The sequence below is a fragment of the Alligator mississippiensis genome, chromosome 10 (assembly GCF_030867095.1).
Source record: "Alligator mississippiensis isolate rAllMis1 chromosome 10, rAllMis1, whole genome shotgun sequence".
NCBI lineage: Eukaryota > Metazoa > Chordata > Crocodylia > Alligatoridae > Alligator > Alligator mississippiensis.
Genome location: NC_081833.1, coordinates 3,305,664 through 3,323,340, shown reverse-complemented (window position 1 = coordinate 3,323,340; position 17,677 = coordinate 3,305,664). Strand labels below are relative to the sequence as shown.

The 17,677-nt window shown below is 51.8% G+C and overlaps 2 protein-coding genes across 2 annotated transcripts; one reads left to right on the top strand and one right to left on the bottom strand.

Moving 5' to 3' along the window:
* On the top strand, positions 1 to 6,299 carry MYL2 (myosin light chain 2). The gene is made up of 7 exons (XM_006267637.4): positions 1 to 108; positions 1,125 to 1,214; positions 2,277 to 2,352; positions 3,165 to 3,269; positions 4,406 to 4,481; positions 4,571 to 4,619; positions 5,966 to 6,299. The coding sequence occupies exons 1-7, from the start codon at positions 106 to 108 to the stop codon at positions 6,062 to 6,064; spliced, it is 498 nt and encodes a 165-aa protein (XP_006267699.1). The 5' UTR covers positions 1 to 105; the 3' UTR covers positions 6,065 to 6,299.
* A 780-nt stretch (positions 6,300 to 7,079) lies between these two features.
* Positions 7,080 to 17,677, bottom strand: CCDC63 (coiled-coil domain containing 63). The gene is made up of 11 exons (XM_006267640.4): positions 17,028 to 17,677; positions 16,127 to 16,293; positions 15,541 to 15,730; positions 13,455 to 13,574; positions 12,948 to 13,129; positions 11,991 to 12,172; positions 11,150 to 11,370; positions 9,466 to 9,540; positions 8,237 to 8,429; positions 7,653 to 7,850; positions 7,080 to 7,238 (listed from the first exon to the last, which is right to left on the bottom strand). The coding sequence occupies exons 1-11, from the start codon at positions 17,040 to 17,042 to the stop codon at positions 7,123 to 7,125; spliced, it is 1,659 nt and encodes a 552-aa protein (XP_006267702.2). The 5' UTR covers positions 17,043 to 17,677; the 3' UTR covers positions 7,080 to 7,122.

The following is a 17,677-nucleotide window of genomic DNA, read 5'->3' as shown; positions in this document are numbered from 1 at the left end:
CCCAGCCAGGGATGTATTTATTGTTTCAGCACACGGCGGCCTCAGGGATTGTCTTTGGAATCCCTCTTGCAGTAACACCAAGGGCCGTGCAGAGTCACTGCAGCAATGGTAAGTAAGAGTGAGCGCGTGGGGGAACCGTGGCTTGGTTGCAAGGGAAGGGATGGGCAGCATTAAGGTCCTCTATCAGCAGCATCTCTAGGGTTGTCTGGTTGCACACACAAGCGATTTGCCCCTGGAACCAGGTAAGGCCTGTCGGGGTACCGGCCGCATGGATGGGATATGAACAGCAGCAGCTGGGGGCTGTTTCTTTCATGGTCTCAAGAATCAGCAGAGCTTGCAAAACGGGCCCAAGCGCTTCTCAAGGTTTACATTTCAATTCTTCCCCAGCCCCTGTGCAGCTGGCAGGAGAGGCTCTTCTGTCTTGCTAACTCGCCTGCTTAGAGCCTCTCCTTGTGTGAGCAGCCAGCTAAAAATCTTTGCTTCAGAGGGAATAATTCTCAAGGAGGGAGACGCTTTGACAAGTGGGTCTAAAGATTTCCTTCCTCATTGGGGCAGTCAGGATCACCTCCCTCCTGGGCTTCACCTCCTTTGAGGAGTTTTTAGTGAGGAGTTTTACAATGTCAGGGCTGCAGCTGTCTCATTTGAACAAAGATGGGAAAAATGAAGCACAAAACTATAATAAAGCTTCCAAGAGCCGCAGCCATTGTGTGAAATCTCAATGATGTGCTTAACTTCCTCCCCTGCTCCCAGGGGTCCTGAACATACAGTTGTACAAGAGGAGGCTTCTTTGCTTTTAATTCTCAGCCAAACACCAGTCATTTTATCCCCGCAGACTTCCCACCACGCTGTCTAGTTCTCTCTCCAACTCTTTTTTCCCCCTAACCAACTGATTTGGCAGAATGTATCAGGAGACCAAGCAAGCTTGTACGAAGAACTCCTAACTCCCATCAGTACCTACAGCGTATCTTTTATCCCACACTCTGAACTGAGCGTGCAAAACCACTGAATGCTTCGGAGACTGAAGAGCACCAGCAGCCCCGAGCTATGGATAAGTGGAGGGTAGCTTAATGCATTTAGTGCATAGAGGACTGTGAGCTAATGACACTGTGCTTGAATTCCCCAAGGCACCCAAGAAAGCTAAGAGGAGAGCAGGTGGAGCTAATTCCAACGTCTTTTCCATGTTTGAACAAGCCCAGATTCAAGAATTCAAAGAGGTAAGTTGACTTGGTTGAAATAGCCATGAAGGGGAAGACCAAGAGCCACTGATGCACTGGTATCTTTCAAGTCTACCCAACAGGCTTTGATCTTCAGTGTTTTAGGTTTGGAATAAATCCCTAAAAGCCCATTGAAAACTGCTTTGAATAAAAGTAGAAAGTGTTATACATATGAGTGTAGAGTCCTCTCTAGACTTTGCAGAGACTCCCATCAGGAAGCATGAGTGACAGCTCATGCTGGCAGCAACACACAAGAAAGCAGGCGTGCAGAATCGAAACTCTAACCGGCTGGCGGTGACTGTGCGCGTGGGACACTGTTACACAGCACTGGTTGGCCTTTTCATGGGTGCTGCACAGTTGCATGGTTTTAGGTCCTGAAACTCATCTGGGTACATAGAGATCATCTGGGGCCTTCTCCAGCAGAACGCATCCGTGTGCTTTTTGGAGCATGCTAACCGGGGCCAGGGATAGCAGCTCTGCAGCAGACAGGAGTGACCAAAACACAGCTGCTCTGTGCTAGAGGCTGCTGAAACATCTTGAGGCAGGGATTTCCCTTCCTCCTGGGCTTTCCAGCTCCATCAGCACATCTCCTCCTCCTCCTCCTCCTCCTTCCACCATCCTGTCCCCGCTCCCGGGGACTGCTAAGCTCTGGCAGTCATTGTAAGGCAGGCTGCAACATGAGTAAAGCCTGGGCTAAACCCAGCAGATGCATAGGAAGGGGGGGAACAGCTCCTGGCCTCAGCATGAGGTTTACATTGAGCTAAAGAATAACAGGCCTGTGAAAGCAGCCATCTCACCCCATCACTGGAGAAGGGAGAGGGGCTTCCCCTTTCACAATTGCTACTCCCAGGGATGGGTCCACTCTCCTGCACTGCACAGGAGAGCTATTGTCCATGGAGATCTGCGATGTTGGAGCTGATAGGTGGCAGTAGTGAACAGTGAAAGCCACGGGCAAAGCCCCTGGCTGTGGTGAAGCACACGTGGCTACACTCAGATAACTTTAGTCTGGAGAGCTTGTGAAGCTATTTTCGGTGTTGCCTTTCATTCATCTGCCCTTTGCAGGCATTCACCATCATGGATCAGAACCGGGACGGCTTTATTGATAAGTCAGATCTAAGAGACACTTTTGCTGCACTCGGTAAGCCTCCAATTTAGAAACACCGTCCTCCCACATCCAAAAATAAGCTTTGATAATGTTGGAAGAACTGATAGCAGAGAGCTCGACATCTACACTGTCCATTTAATCCTCTTACTGGGAACTTGGAGCTGAGTGAAAACCTCTAGATCCAAAGCCAACTGTAAGACGATCATTTTGTTCACTGCAAGCTTTGTCAACCAGTGTTAATCGCTTTTTGGGCAAGCGCTAATTAACAACGGAGGCCCCCATTAGAGACACCGGTTATTGAATGAATGAAAGTCTAAAATCTGCCCCGGATCCTAAAGCTCAGACATACCTCGCTCTGTCAATGGTCCCCTTGAAACTAAACCCATTCTTTGAGAAACAGAGGCCTGAAATAGCTCCTCCCTCACATCAGTGAAAAGTTAGGCATGGCTCCACTGAAGTCCAAAGAGGCCTGGGCTGCAGATTTTACCTCAGTAGATAAAGGCAAGAAATGGGTTCATTCAGTTGGGAACTACTTCAGCAGGAACCATACTCCAGATCTGATGTTTCCCAGATCTCAGAAATCAGAGTAGGAAGAGACGTATCAAGTCACACCCAGTCCAGACCTTTCCAAGTCAACACAGGAGTCTTCAACATGGCCCATTTTCTAGTCTAGTCACCACTCTCCCTCGGGAGACCTTCTCCTCCTTCCACAGGGAGACCACTCCTATACCTTGCCTGCCTCCCTTAACCCACTGATAGGCTCATTACTGTACAAAGCAGGCCTGCATACGTCCAGAGTGGCATGTATTTTTAGCATTGTTTCAATGGCATAACCTGATTTACAGGGCGTTTGAATGTGAAAAATGAAGAGCTTGAAGACATGATCAAGGAGGCTCCTGGACCAATTAACTTTACCGTCTTCCTGACCATGTTTGGTGAAAAGCTCAAGGGTGAGATGAGGACCGAGGCGGGCAGGGAAATTGCAAGGCAGGAGTGGGAGGGTAGGCTGGTGGCCGTGACGCACAGCAAGGATTGCAGGGATCCAGGCGCCAGGCTCCCTCTGCACATTTGGAAGTCACTTCACTACTCTGGGCCTCGGCAGGCCATTTATAGGATGGGGACAAAGCCCCTGACCTACCTCCCAAGATGTAATAACCCACGACCCCCCAGCTGACGCTGCTAAAGAAGGACAAAGTGATCTCAAACTAGATAACGTTATCTGCAGTTTCTCCCCATTGGCTCGATCTATGCCCATTGGGACCAACTGGAGTATTTCCAGGCACTGAAATGAGCTGTGGGTCAAATTCCCTTCTTCTGCCTCAAACGGTTCAGGAAGGTCCAGAGGGGACTACCGAAATGCCCCGGCCCTCCGCCCGACACGGAGCGACTGCCCCACTGAACCACGAGGCCCCTGCCACCCCCTGCCCCACTGCCCTGTTTCGATGCTGCTGGTCTTCCAGCCGCAGCCTAGCACACAGGACCGTCACCCGGGCCACTGTCTCTGTGCCTCAGTTTCCCCAATCCATGCAATGGGAAAAGAGACCTTTACCTTCCACACAGAGGACGCACAGGTGGGAAATGCTCCCCGTGGGCTGCCCACGGGACCCAGATCAGCTCAGTGCCACAGACTCCAAACCAGGGGGTATGGTCCAGGCTCTGGCAGGAAGGCATGACACCCCTTCCCCCATGACTCCCAAATGGTTATATCCCCTCACCTTGTGCAGCCTAAATCGTGTCCTCTGGGCAGCGTTCCCAGAGCCCATCTAGCCCCAGTATAAATACGCGTGGTAGATGAGGCCCATCTTGGCCGCGGGCGGAGAGGGGTGAATGCTATTTCCCGGGCACAGAGCGAGCGTGCACCTGCTCCTCCCGCTGCCAGGACCCTGCACTGATAGACCAGGAATAGGGCTGCTGCTCCGCTATGGCAGGGCAGGACCCCCTGGGCAGACTGCTGAACTTCCCATCGGGGAAACGAGCTTTAGAGGCCTTGGGGGCACTCTGGGTTTCTTGGGGGGTGCCCCCAGGTCTGCTGGCAGCACGGCCCGTGCCCGCTACGCTTCATCCATGTGTGTGCTCTGCGCTGCAGGGGCCGACCCCGAGGAGACCATCCTGAACGCGTTCAAGGTGTTCGACCCCGAGGGCAAAGGTCTCAAGTCTGGCTAGTAAGTGCTGAACCGAGGGGGGCGGGGGGGGGGGTCCCGTCAGCGCGACGCTTCTCCCTCGTTCTCACGTCCCGCTCTTTCGTTTGCAGCATTAAGGAGATGCTGATGACCCAGGGCGAGCGCTTCTCCAAGGATGAGGTACGGGGGCGCCTCTCCACCCCCTCCCGCCCCTGCCACGTGCCCGCCGCCGGAGTAGGCGCACGGGAGCGGCCGGGCGAGGCTGTCAGAGGCCGCCTTACCTTTGCCGCATCAGCTTGTGCCTCCTTTCCTGCCGTGGCCGTGTCTCCCCTCCAGCCCGCGGGCTCCTCCAGCAGCAAGGTGGCTGCGTGCCACGCGCAAGGCACCGACCAGGCGTCCTCCCCTTCCAAGGCCTCCAGGGGAGCCCGCACAGAGCAGCCCTTTCCCCCCCCTCGGCTGGGGCAGCCCCTCAGCCCTTCGTACCCCCCGTACCCCACGCTCGGCAGGGGCCACGCGCGTCCTCCCCACGGGGGACACTAAAGAAAGGGGCAGAGGCTGCTGTGACCCCACGCCGGCCCTGCCCTATCACCGCCTGCCCCCAGGACCCCCAAATAGTCCTCTGAGCAGCAAGGCTTAGCTTCCCTCAGCCAGCACGGGGCCCCAGGCCCCAGGGCCTAGCAACCAGCCTCCAGCCCCTAGCAACCAGCCTCCAGCCCCTAGCAACCAGGCCCCAGGCCCGAGCAACCAGGCCCCAGGCCCTAGTAACCAGGCCCCAGGCCCTAGCAACCAGGCTCCATCCCCTAGTAACCAGGCTCCAGGCCCTAGCAACCAGGCCCAAGCCCTAATAACCTGGGCCCAAGCCCTAGCAAGTAGGCCCTCAGTCCTAGCAACCAGGCCCCAGGCCTGAGGCCCCAAGCCCCAGTAATGGAGGCCTGAGGCCCCAAGCCCTAGTGACCAGGCCACAAGCCCCAGGCCCCAAGCCCTGCCGTGGCATGGCCTGGGGAGCAGGGCAGAAGGCGCAGGGCAGAGCCAGGACGTGACCCCCTTAAAGCCTCCCCGGACGCTGCCTTTGTGGGTGGGAGAGGGGTGCAAAAGTAGCACGGCCACATCGGGGCTGGCTGCACTGCTGCGACCGCCACTCCACACCCACAGACACTGGCAGCCGCTCCACGCCCATCAGGTCCCATTATAACGCCACAGGCCGCTGGCACGCAAGTGGGGAGGCGAGCACCCTTTGTGGGTGGCAGGGCACAGCAGCCGTACCTAGCCAGCGAGTGTCTTATGGCTGGGCAAGCGCTAGGGATCTCCCTTTTCCTTCCCTGTGCCACAGTTAGGCCAATAGTTGCTCAAATCTGACCAGATAAGGGCAGTCACCGCAAACCGCTGGGTGCAGACCCTCTCTCCGCCTGCTCCTGCGGACGTGCAGAGCTTCCACTCGAGTCCAGGTGCCCCCGGGTGCATCGCTGTTAACCTGGATACAAAGCCAGTCCTTTAACCCCGCTACTCATGGGCCCCTTCTATTGCAGGTCGATCAGATGTTTGCCGCTTTCCCTCCAGACATCAGTGGAAACTTGGACTACAAAAACCTCGTCCACGTCATCACGCACGGCGAAGAGAAGGATTAGGAGCTGAAGCGGGGCCAACTCCTTCTGCGCCCTATGCTACTTTCCTCTTCACCTCTGGTTCCCGTTCAGGTCCCCGCTCCACCAGTCCCACCCGCCAAGCTTGGCCTGATTGTTCCCACTGTCACCATTTGCACTTGGTCCCATTCTCGTCTGTTTTTCTATGCGGAGAAATCTTGTTGTCCTTGGGGAAATGCTTACCTGAACGGCGTCCAAATTAAATGATGCATTTTGCAAGATAAAATCCACCTGCCTGTTTGAGCAATGCCGGGGCACGTAAAAGAAATGCTGAAGAGAAGGTCAAATCTCTGGGATGCACTCCACCCTTTTCCTAGGGGCAGAATATCTCCTATTTGGGGTGGGAAGGGGACCCCAAAGAGATGAGCCAGCTCCACAGCTGCTGCAGATCAGCTCTCCTGATTTCACAGACGCGGGCTCAATTTATACTAGTGAAGGACATCAGGAAGCGAGAGGCAGACACAGAGCAACACCTCTGTCTGAAACACCTGGCGATGTTCAGTCCTCCAGCCGGTCACGTGTTTTGTGGTCACTTTAACCAGGGTCTTGATTGCTCAGTGTAGGCACTTATGAACCCATGGCACTTTGCAAGGGTAAGGGTGATGTGACAGTGAGATAGTGCCTGATTGCAGCCAGCTAACGCTGCCGGTGTGTTTTGCAGTGCTTTGCAGCCCTTCTACCACAGCTCAACTTCAGTTCAGGTAATTACTGACTAAACGCCCCCTCCTGCTCCTGGATACCACAAGACTTTTCACTCACTGACCATCAACTGTGCTAACCCTACTGTTAGAGCTACTGCTTTCCTCCCCAAAGGTAGTCACTTTTCCACTGTGAGTGAAGTGATGCTAATGTGTAATTTTTAGAGCCGTAAGCTTGTCAAAGGCATTGGCACCTTCCAAGGGGGAGGAACTACATGTTCAAGAAAGCACCAGCATTACAGAGGCTTAACCGACGCCTGGTTTCAATTAAGCACAGCACCAGACTTCCAGATCAGCTCAGTTCAGAAACTATTATTTATGCACAGTGCATTGGCTCTCTGTGCCCTAGAAGCTCGCCCCTCTCTTCTGGCCTTTGTCCAGCGAACTGCTCCTGGACTGGTCTGTCTCGGAGTTCCCAAGAATCAGGTCGCGTATACTGTCGTGGTCCAAAGGGTTATCAACTGGGTCAAAAGAGATGCAAATGCATTACAAAAGCATTCCCGAGCCCTGGACAAACCCAGACTCTAATGTCAACCCTCTCAGCAGGCTGCTGCTGCCCCCAGGACCCCTGGGCTGGAAAGGAGGCAGGGACCCCCTGGGTGATCTAACCCACACTAGGGCTAGATGCAGCCACAACTCTGCCACTGCATTTCATTCCCTTGGAATAACATTGCAAAGGCCTTGGACTGTCCTGGACTTTCCCTCTATAACAGAACAGAGAACAAATCCTAAGAGGTTTACAGTCACCAACCCCAGTTTGGTTGTGTGGCTGTTTCTTTGCTCTCTGCAGCCCATGCCTCTGCAGTTTTGCTCCTGGTCCCGGTTTACAGCACCTGATTGCCAGGATGGCTGGCAGAGGAGATGTATGGACTTACAGTCCTCCAAGATGTCTGCCACATGCTCAATGGGAGGGGGAGGCGGTGCCATCTTGTTAGAATCCATAGATTTCAGGAGCGATGAGCCACCTAAAAACGGATTCAGGAGAGGAGACGAGTCCTGCTCTCCCTCGAACTCCTTGTAGCGCAGGAAAGCCTCTGTGAGCAGCAGGTCATTGGTCTTCTTTTCTATGACACCTGGGAGAGGACAAGTTGAACATGTGTCATGGAGCTGCCTTGGCAGCCCCTCAGCCCCGGGGGGAAGACAGCTTCCATTCTGAAGCTAGATTTTGCCAAAGCCAAGAACCAGGAGCCTGCATCCTGTTCCAAACCCCCTGTGTGATATGGGTGACACTGGCCAGACCAGGCCTATAACTCTTGGGAGGCTGGTACAGAATGCATTAGACCCCACATTCCCCTTGAGAGCCACTAACAGGGCCCAGGAGTGCAAAACCTGCCATCCTCCTTACCAAATTCCCCACTGACCCCTGCCATGAATGAGTCACTGAGGTATTCCCCTGTCCAGAAACTTCAGGCCATACTTTTCCAGCATTCAGAGAGGACACAGGCAGCTGACAACTCACCAAAGTACTGCATCAGGTTCAGGTCAGTGATCTCATCACTCTCTCCAAGCTGCTCCTTTATCTTTGTGGCATCGCAGTTTGTTTGCTTGAACAGAAAGGCTACAGCGGATTTGAGCTGGTCCAGGACTTTCCCGCTCTCCTTGCAGGTTAACTCATACAGGTCGGCTTCCTCACTGGTTTTCTTCAGCTTCCTCTATCAGCAAAGGGTTATCAAGGCTATGGGGCTGGTGTGATGTACAAGAGATGGGCTGAAGAAGCCCCCGAGCACCCAATCCATGCCCCATCTCTAGGCTTGCAGCTGAAGCCTGATCCAGGTTGCATGAAAGTTTTCCATGGAGTGAAAGGCACCAGGCTAAATCCCATCCCTGCTGTGCCCTGCTCACACACAGGAATGACAGCAGTGCCCCTAGCCTGGCAGCCCTTTAGAGATGACAGGAAGTCACTAGTCATCATGTAGCCTGGGGTGCGGGGCAGAAGGCCCAAGCCAGAGCCAGGATGTGACCCCCTTAAAGACTCCCTGGATGCTGCCTTTGTGTGCGGGAGGTGGGTGCAGATCCTGGAGATCCTGGACCAAGAGGTATTCAGCACCCCTGGAGTCAGACCATCAAATGCCCCTGGACCCCAAGTCATCTTTGGCTGGCAAAGGTTATGTAAGAACTGCATCAGCCCAGGCCCACAGAGTGGGGCTGTGAGTCTGTGCAGTCAAGGCAACACCCTGAAGCCACCTTACTCTGGGGGAACCCATGGACCGTCTGCAGAATCCAGCTGCACCACCAGTCACCAGGCAAGGGTTGGCTTCACGCAAGTCAGCCTCAGGTTGCTGAGAGGACAAGATTTCCCACAAGCAGTGAGAGCCCAAAGTTGGGCTCTCTTAGTTGCAGCCCCCTTGGCCCATTCTCACATCAGAGTTGGTGGGAAAGGCCACCCTGTATTTCCTAGGGAACCTAGAACTAGAAGAGGTAGAATGAGTGGGGACTGTCCACCCTGAGCTTCGTCAGCATTGGGATGGGGAAGAAAGTGGTGGGGCCAAGGAGGGCACAGGCCACTCCTGCCCACCTCATCCTAGAAGCCACAGCACTGGCAGTGCCATAGCTCCTTCTGCCAGGACCCATGCATGGACATCCCAGTGCCCAGAATAGCCACATGGACTGCTTCCTGGGGCCCATGCTGTCAAACGTTTTAGCTGAGAGTGAGTCAAGGGCAGCTGGGTTACCCCCACAGCTCCTTACTTCCAGGTCCTTCAGTGAGACGTGGCTTGTGGCTTTGGCATCCTTCTCTTGTGACTTCAGGTGAAGGATTTCACTCTGCATAAAACACAAGCACAGGAGGCAAAGAGAGCTGCTCCCTGCTGCTGAATCCATCCCAGCATGGCGCACTGTATGCCATCCCCATACTGCCCACCATGTCAGGGCAATAATGGACTCTCTGTCCCCCCCCAGTGGGGCAAACTCTGTCCTGGGGATGGACAGAGGCCACATCCTGTTCTCCCCTGGAAACCCTGCTGGCTGCAGGCAGACCAGCCTAGGAACAAGCAAAGCACCATGCGACCCTTTGTCTTCTGCTTCTGCCGGGGCCAGGTCCGAGGGTGTAAATCAACAGAGATGATCTTTAGTTGTGGTAAATTAGTGGAGCAAGGCAGGATTTTGGCACAGGGGCTGGAGCTCATGGATTTGGGTTTGGTGATGGATCATTCTAACAAGGTTGATCCACAGTGTTTCTTTCACTGGTGCCAGCAAAACCAGGGAAACAATGAGAAGAAACATCTTACAACTAACCACTCCCTCCCCAGGGGCAATTAAATATCAATGCCAGGAAGCAGGATACCATGCTTCTGCCACTAGGCCATGGGATCCCCTCAGGCAGTGAGAGCCTGAAACAGGGCCCTCTTCTCAGATCACACAGCCTTGTATCCAAAGCACAGATCCAAAAGTTTCAGATCCATAGCTAAGCAGCAGTGTTTTAAGACCTGGCCTCAAGTCCCTGGGAGATCCTATACCAACAGCATTCAGGGGGGTCCCATTTCTCCTGAAAAAAATCCTTTTAAACTAAATAACATTTCTTCTGGAAGGCCTCAACTTCCTGCCCCCACATCATGTCCTAACCTGCCTGTTCAAATGGCCCCCATTGCCTATGCCTCAGCAAGGGAGTCACACAGAAGCCCTTCACAATGCTGATGCTTTATATAGCTGAAAAGTACAGAAGCTGCAGGCAACAGAAGGAAGTGCTGGACCTACAGCGTACAAACTGGAGCAAGGAGGACGCAGGACAGGCTCATCGGCCCATCACGCAGGAAGGAACTTCTAGAATGGGCAAAGCCAGGTTTCTCCTGCTGAGAACAGCTGGATGTGGAAGCACAGGCATTTGGTATTTGGACGGGGTGCTGCATTTATGGCAGCTGGGGAGCGAGGCTCATGCGTGGAGTGGAACAGCCTTTCCTTGACCAAAAATAAAAGAAAAATGCTGCTCTCCTCTGTCAGCCTCTCCAAGCACGGGCCAAGTCCTGAAGCCTCCCATCAGGTAGGAACCTCACCTGGGCAGGTTCCTATAAGCTCTGACTGATCCCACCCCTCACAGGAGAAGCCTTGAGCTATTTTGTCACACTCCTCTGCACATATCCAGGGATACCCACTGCATCCACTGACACTAAAAGGCCCATCCGCCTGGATTCAGCAACCCTCTGCTGCCCCTGAACATGGCTTTCTTGCAATATTTCTTTTGGGTGCAAGGTGGCAGCAATGAGCTTGGTTTCAGCTCCAGTTTTGGGCCATTTGGCTCATGTAGCAGGCTTTTTTTAGTGGAATTAGCAGCTGAGGCCCTGTGTGGGCAGCAACAGCTGCAAGAGAGGAAAGAAGAAAACCTCAGCCTGAAACAAAGAAACAGTCCGAAGAGTGTGGAAAAGCAGCAGGCAGTGACCTGAATATCCTCAATCCTCTTCTGCAGTCTCTCCATCTCGTTGTTGAGTTCGGTGGCGTAGCTGAAGTAGGCAAAGTTCTTCTCCTCCTTCTCAATGAACTCTTCTACCAGCTGGCCAATGTCCCCATTCTCTGTCATCTGGAGCAGGCGTATATAAGAAACCTCATAGCTCTCAAAGCTTTCCCCTTTGCTCTTCTTGGCCCGTTTGCTGGCTTTGAGGGCTGGAAGAAACCAAGAATAACGTTTAACCTTCCAGGACAGAAAATGACCTGGGTCACTCTGGGTTTTACTGCTGGTCATGTTCTTTCTGTGCCCACCATTGGCAAACACAGAACAATGCACTTGAGAAAACCATGGACTAAAATCATGGCTCCTGGGAGAAAAATGATGGGAGAAAGAATGAAAATCCAGGAAGAGCAACCAAACTGGAGGTCAAGGCACTGGGGAGGGACCTTGGAGCTGACTGACATGAACTAAAAACCCAGGGCAGAGCTTGAGACCTATAACCAGCAGCAAGGTGAGAGCGTAAATGGAGAAGGACAATTCCCCACTGTCTGAGGAAGGCAGTAGAAAAGCCTGAAGCTAAGAAACAGGAGCCAAACTGTGCTAGTCCCATCAGGTCTGCCTCCTTGAGCTGAGCTTTGATTACAGTAAGAAGCCTGATAATAACACTGTGTGCACTGAAATTGAAGTCCCTGATTTCCCTGTCTCCAACACAGACCTGACCCTTTGCTGGCCATGTTACACATTTCTGCTGAGTGAAGGCCCTGCAGATGGGCACTGGTCTCCCCTCTGTGTCACAACAGCTGGCCTGTGTTTGTTCCCTGCTATTCCATGGTACCTTCTTCCCTCTTGGCCTGGTCCTCAAAGTCAGAGCGATCCACGAGCTTGACAACCATGAAAGACTTCAGCTTGGTCTCGTGGTCGAAGATCCGCTCCAGCTCCCTGAACTCGATGTTAAACTGCACAGTGTCCTTGTAGCGCTTGTCCTTCATGGCTGACATCCTGGCCAGAGCCTCCACCCTAAGCACAACCAGGAGTCATGAGAGGCTTCTGCTCCCATCACAAGCTAACCGCACCACTCCCAATGCCAACTCAACATCTGGCCAGTGAATGCCGGGTGGATCTCGTGCAGTACAACTCACAGGGATGGGAAGAGACTCTTTCCTGGCAGGGTTAGGAGAGACCAAAGAGCTTTCCTGCTGTATGGGAATGCTGCATGGGAAATGGCCTGGTGGGAGGAAGTATGGGCTGGACAGGAGCCCAGCCCTCAAAAAACACCACTGGGACTGGTGCTAAATGGGCTCCAGTTGGCAGACCTAGCTACAGGGCCAAGTGTGGGAGTGAGCCATTACCCAGGAAAGTCACGGCTGTAATAGAGCAGTAGCAGGCTGCACAGATGCAGGCACTCTACTCTCTCTGCCCTGTCCAGGAATGGAGAAGCCCAGGTTCAAGATCAATCAATCGAGTGCCTCAGCTGAGCACTACAGCACCAACACTCCCCATGGTTTCTTACCTGGGCACCCTGGTTTTTGGTTGCCCCTCTTTAGATAGGAAAAGCCTGGTTTTCAGGCATACGGAGCACCCATAACTCCAGCTGAAGTCCACTGGCAGGTGCTCCACAACCCTGAGAGTTGGAGCCTTGTTGTCTAATGCAGGGCACCCAGGATGAGTGGACACCCATTCAAAGTTGGCCTGGTGTTCACCTGTCTGAGTGAACGGAAGGGGCATACCCAAAATTGCAAAGCAGTGCCCTGGAGTTCACTGCCAAGGCTTAGCACTGCCCCACCCCCTTTACCGCTGATCATAGGCTTGTGAGGACTCCTCAGTCGCATTTTCCATCATTCTCTTCTGCTGATCGAATTTCTTGTGGAGTTTGATGTAGTTGTTGTCAAAGACGGCCTTCTGAACTCGCAGGGTCTCAATCTCTTCTCTGAGCTTGGTGTTCGTGGTCAAGACTGTACCGAAATGGACTGTGACCTGGGAAGAGTGAATGACGCAGTACAAGACAGTGGAGACCAGCTTCCAGTAAAACAGCATACATCAGGGCTGACACACACCGCTCATCCAGCTCTCAAGAGGCCCCTCTTAAACACAGAGTATAGTCCACCGAGCCAGTAGGAGAGGCCTTGTGGAGCAGAACAGCCAAGGTTGGGAGCTACTACAGTTCACCTGTCCTGTACCAAATACACAGCCAGAGGGACCAGACCGGAATTCTTAAATGTTCTTTAGACTAGGAAAGAAACCCTGTGTATGCAAGTACCCATAAGATCATGCAGCTGCAAGCTGCCTCATGAGCACTTACATGATTTAAACGAGTCTCCAGCCTCTGAATCTTCTTTTGCAGCTCTTTGCTGTCATTTGCTTCCTTCACCTTAGCCACAACAAGGTTTTGTTTTTCTATCTTGCTCTCCATCTCCATTACCTAAAAAAAATAAAACCGCCCCTAGATGCTGGATTTTAGTCAGTATGCTAAGCCAATGTAAATACCCTGTGCTGACCTGAACTGTAGTAACCTGTGGTGTTAATGATCTTGCATTTACAGAGCAGCTTTCATCCCAAACCCTCCTACTCTACAAAGTCCAGAATGCAAACTATTAGCAGGAATTGTTTTATTTTCTCTTCACCACTGAAATGCAGCTGCCTCTGGGGTGAAGCACTGCAGCCAACTAACAGCAACGCTAAGCAAGGGAATGGAACAGGACATTGAAGAACAGTGTCTCATTGTGGACAGACCATGTGCAGTCTGCAGAGCTGGAGGGTTAGAGGCATGTAATAAACATTTAGGAGAGCTGGTGGTTGTGAAAGGGGCTGGATCCATGAAAAGATCCTGATTTCACCAAGTGGCTTGAAGAACGAGAATGTTGGAGCACCACTGGAACTGCAAGGAGATGGGGGAAGGCAGAAAGTAACTCCAGAAGAGATGAGAGCAGGACTTCAAAGCAAATTCCCTTCCTGAAAAACTCCAGGGATCATTCATGAGCATAAATTACATCTTTTCTAAAAGCCCCCTTCCCACTGTAATGGGTTATTGAGTCAATATTAACTCAAACGGGAAAATGCCACCAACAAAATCTCCCAGGCCATTTCTGCAGAATCTAGGCTGTCTTTGGTCTCCCATCCAAATGCTAAGCAGACCCAACACAGCTTAGCTTATAAGGGCCACTGAGCCAGTTATTGCATGTGCAACGAGTTCAGATGTCATGGGTTGGGGCATATATGTGACAAAAAATAACTTTTTGCCTCTATTCCAAAAAGAAAGAATGAGAGTAGGGATGGGAAGATGATAGAGTTACAGTAATGTCGTAGCCATGATGGTCCAGGAATTATGCAAGAGGCAAGGGTTTCTTAGGGTGATATCTTCTTTGGGAAGAGCAATTCACAGCCTCCTCCCTTCCCCCACATCCCTCCAAATACTGGCAGTACCTAGAGGCCAGGGCCACAGACCAGAATCAGATTCAAAATCACCGGCCAAACTCCTTTTGACACGGACTTGATGATCTGCTCAGGTCCCTTCCGACCCTACCAACTATGAAACTATGAAACTATGAATGGGAACAAGACAGGTGCATTTCGATATAAACTGCTCTGGGCACATCCTTTCACAGTATCTGAAGGGAGATCCAGCTCACGAAAAGCTGTGAGATATATATATATATATATATCGGGGGGGGGTATGTATACACACACACAGCTATAAGGTGCAAATCTTCCCTGCCTTCTGCTGGACTTCAGTGTAACACAGTTAACTACGACTCTCCACTTTGTCTTCCAGACATGTGTCTTTTGCTAAGAGGTGACGTGATATTCCAAGACCTGAATTAAATATGCTTTACTCATGAATACTTCAATGACACCATTTGCCTACAAAGGAAGTGCAGGCAAGGCAGGGTTTTTTCTTTCCCCTTGACCTTAATGCTTTGATTCAAGGCTTTATTCCTTCTGACTACATCATGCTAGGATACTGTCACTGTGGTGTTCAGAATAAGTAGGTCATTAACTTGTAGAGCATGTTACACGGGACTACCAGTGGAGGAGAAACACGGCAATGTACAGCCAATTTAGGGTCCAATTCCACACACCCTTACTCAGTTGAGTAGTTGAGTAGTCTCTGTACATGCAAAAAGTGCTATTGCTTTCATTGGGCACTCTTTATGTAAAATGTACTTATGTGTATAATGGATGCAGTATGGGGAACCTGGGCAGCAATTAGTGAGTTATGCTTTTGACTAGAGATGAAATATGAAGGCACCCGCAGCTGTTTAGCTGCACAGCTGCAAATGAAAAGCCAAAAACATGATTGTGCTTGTGATAGGTAAGAGGGCGTTTCCAATTCTGTGGGTCTGCTACAGTACTTCATATTTATCTGATTAACTGTTCAGATGCTCTACCTTCTCATCAAGTTCAGCTATCAGCGCTTTTGTTGCTTTTATCAGAGAATCATACTCATCTCTAGTCTGCAAAAGGTATTTAAGCTCCATACAGTTTCTGACATCCAGCATCATATTCCTGGGTGACTTAGCAAGGCTCAGCAGTAATGCCATCTCGTCGTGTTCCTGCTTCAGTGAATGTATTTGTTTTCTGTAGGGAAAAAAAAACAATAATCAGCTAAAGCACTTAACATCTTCAAAGCCCAGTACAAACATTAATTATTTAACCCCTGCAATTCCAGCAGCACTCATACAGAAAAATATGAACAGGGAGAAGTGACTTTGAACAAACTATATATATAAAAAACACTTCAATGCATTTTCCTCCTTAAAAATAATGATGGCATTTCCCCCTGAAGCAGATCCATATACTTTATGGTGGAGTCTTGCTGTCTTTTGGCATTTACCGACATCATGAGAGTTCTGCATGAGGCATGAAAAAGGACTGGAACCTAAATAAAGGGACTCTCAGTATTCGAAGCAAATATATCAATTCTGTGACACCAGGAAATGCATAAGGTTATCATGGGACTGGAGCCCTACTTACTCCTGATGGTACATCTGCTGTAGCACCTTGACCCCAAAAGACTTCCTCTTTTCCACCATGATACGAAAATGCTGCTGCAGCTTCCTCAGCTCATCCTCTGCCATCTTTTCTTTCTCCTTCTCAGTGAAATCCAACAAATTGCTCCTGGAGCGGGACCCTTTCCAGCGCTGCCGACAGAAGGGAACGTGTTAGCCTGGTCTGGGCACACCACTCAACAAAGCGTGACTAACAACACACATTGCAACCTATGCCGATGCCTCCTGTCCCCAGAGCCCTCTACAAATGCTAACCAGGTCATGCGCTGGGAGATGGGGAAAACTCCCTGTTCCCCAGGTTACAGCAGGGGGAAGGAAGTGTCACTAGACTGTTAACTGCAGTACAAAATCTCAAGAGTCTCTAAGGAAGCACACGCAAGGGAAACAATCGCAATACTTGTTTGAAAGCATGCAGCATTACCTGCCTGACTGCCAGCCTGAAGGCTGATGAGTACCTATGCACTCCATGGTCCTGGCTTTTCTATCCATTTTGGGAGGCCCAGCACCCCTTGCCCCTGGCCATCCCAATATCAGGGAGCTTGCTGTCCTTGAGGCGGAAGAACATAAGAGCTGCTATTCACTGGCTCAGACGCTGGGTCCATCTTGCCCAGGCTCCTGTGTCAGACGGGCAGAGAGTGGAGGCTGGAAGGGAAAGTGAACTGGGCCTGACCAGGGTTTTCCCCATGCCTCTCTCTCACTGACAGCCTCCAGCATTGAAGGTTTAGTCCTGCCCCCACTGAAGCTGGTGGGTGCTCTCTCTTTCAGAGCAGCAGGAAACTACCTGTACGGCTTTGCTCAGGATTCTCCTAATTGCCTCTTCACTCGTTGGGCTTGGGTGGGTGTTAATTATCGTCACTCCTCTTTACCTGTGAGCCCTTCATGGCTTTCTGTTGACGTCAGCCTTCGGCTCTCTCGGGGCAGCCCTTGTGATCAGGTAAAGGGGGCGAATCCTCCCACGGCGCTGTCCTCCCCTTAAAGAAAATAGAAGCGGTGCTGTCAGCAGATTCCCGGCCTCCCTTCGGGATCTGGCCTGTGTCTCCCCGCCCCAGCCACAGAGCCCCTTTATTATGTTTGGCACATGAGGACATAATCACAGATGGCTCCACGAGGAAGAAAAGAAGAACATTTGTAGTGATGTCATGGTGAAACATGTTCCTCCGATCGCGTTTATAATTAGGGGGAGAGCAGATGGTTTAAAGCTTATTCCAACCCATTCAGTACCTGGGTTTCCATAGAAATTATAGAAAGGGCACACAAATCCAGAGCACAGCGCTGCAGCGGGGTGAGGTCCCTGCAGGCACGGGGGTGACGGCATCGCCAGGGCCCAGGGCCCGGCTCCGCGCCCACGGCCCCAGTGGGTTTGGCAAAGACAATTATGCTAGAGGCAAGGATTTTTGCAAGTAATGGGTGATGGAGAACGGGAGGGTTGAATCCAGCTCCTCTTTAAACACAGCCCAGAAAGGCATCGGTTATGATCAGCTTGGGCTGGAGCCGGCAGCCACCTGGCAATGGAGCC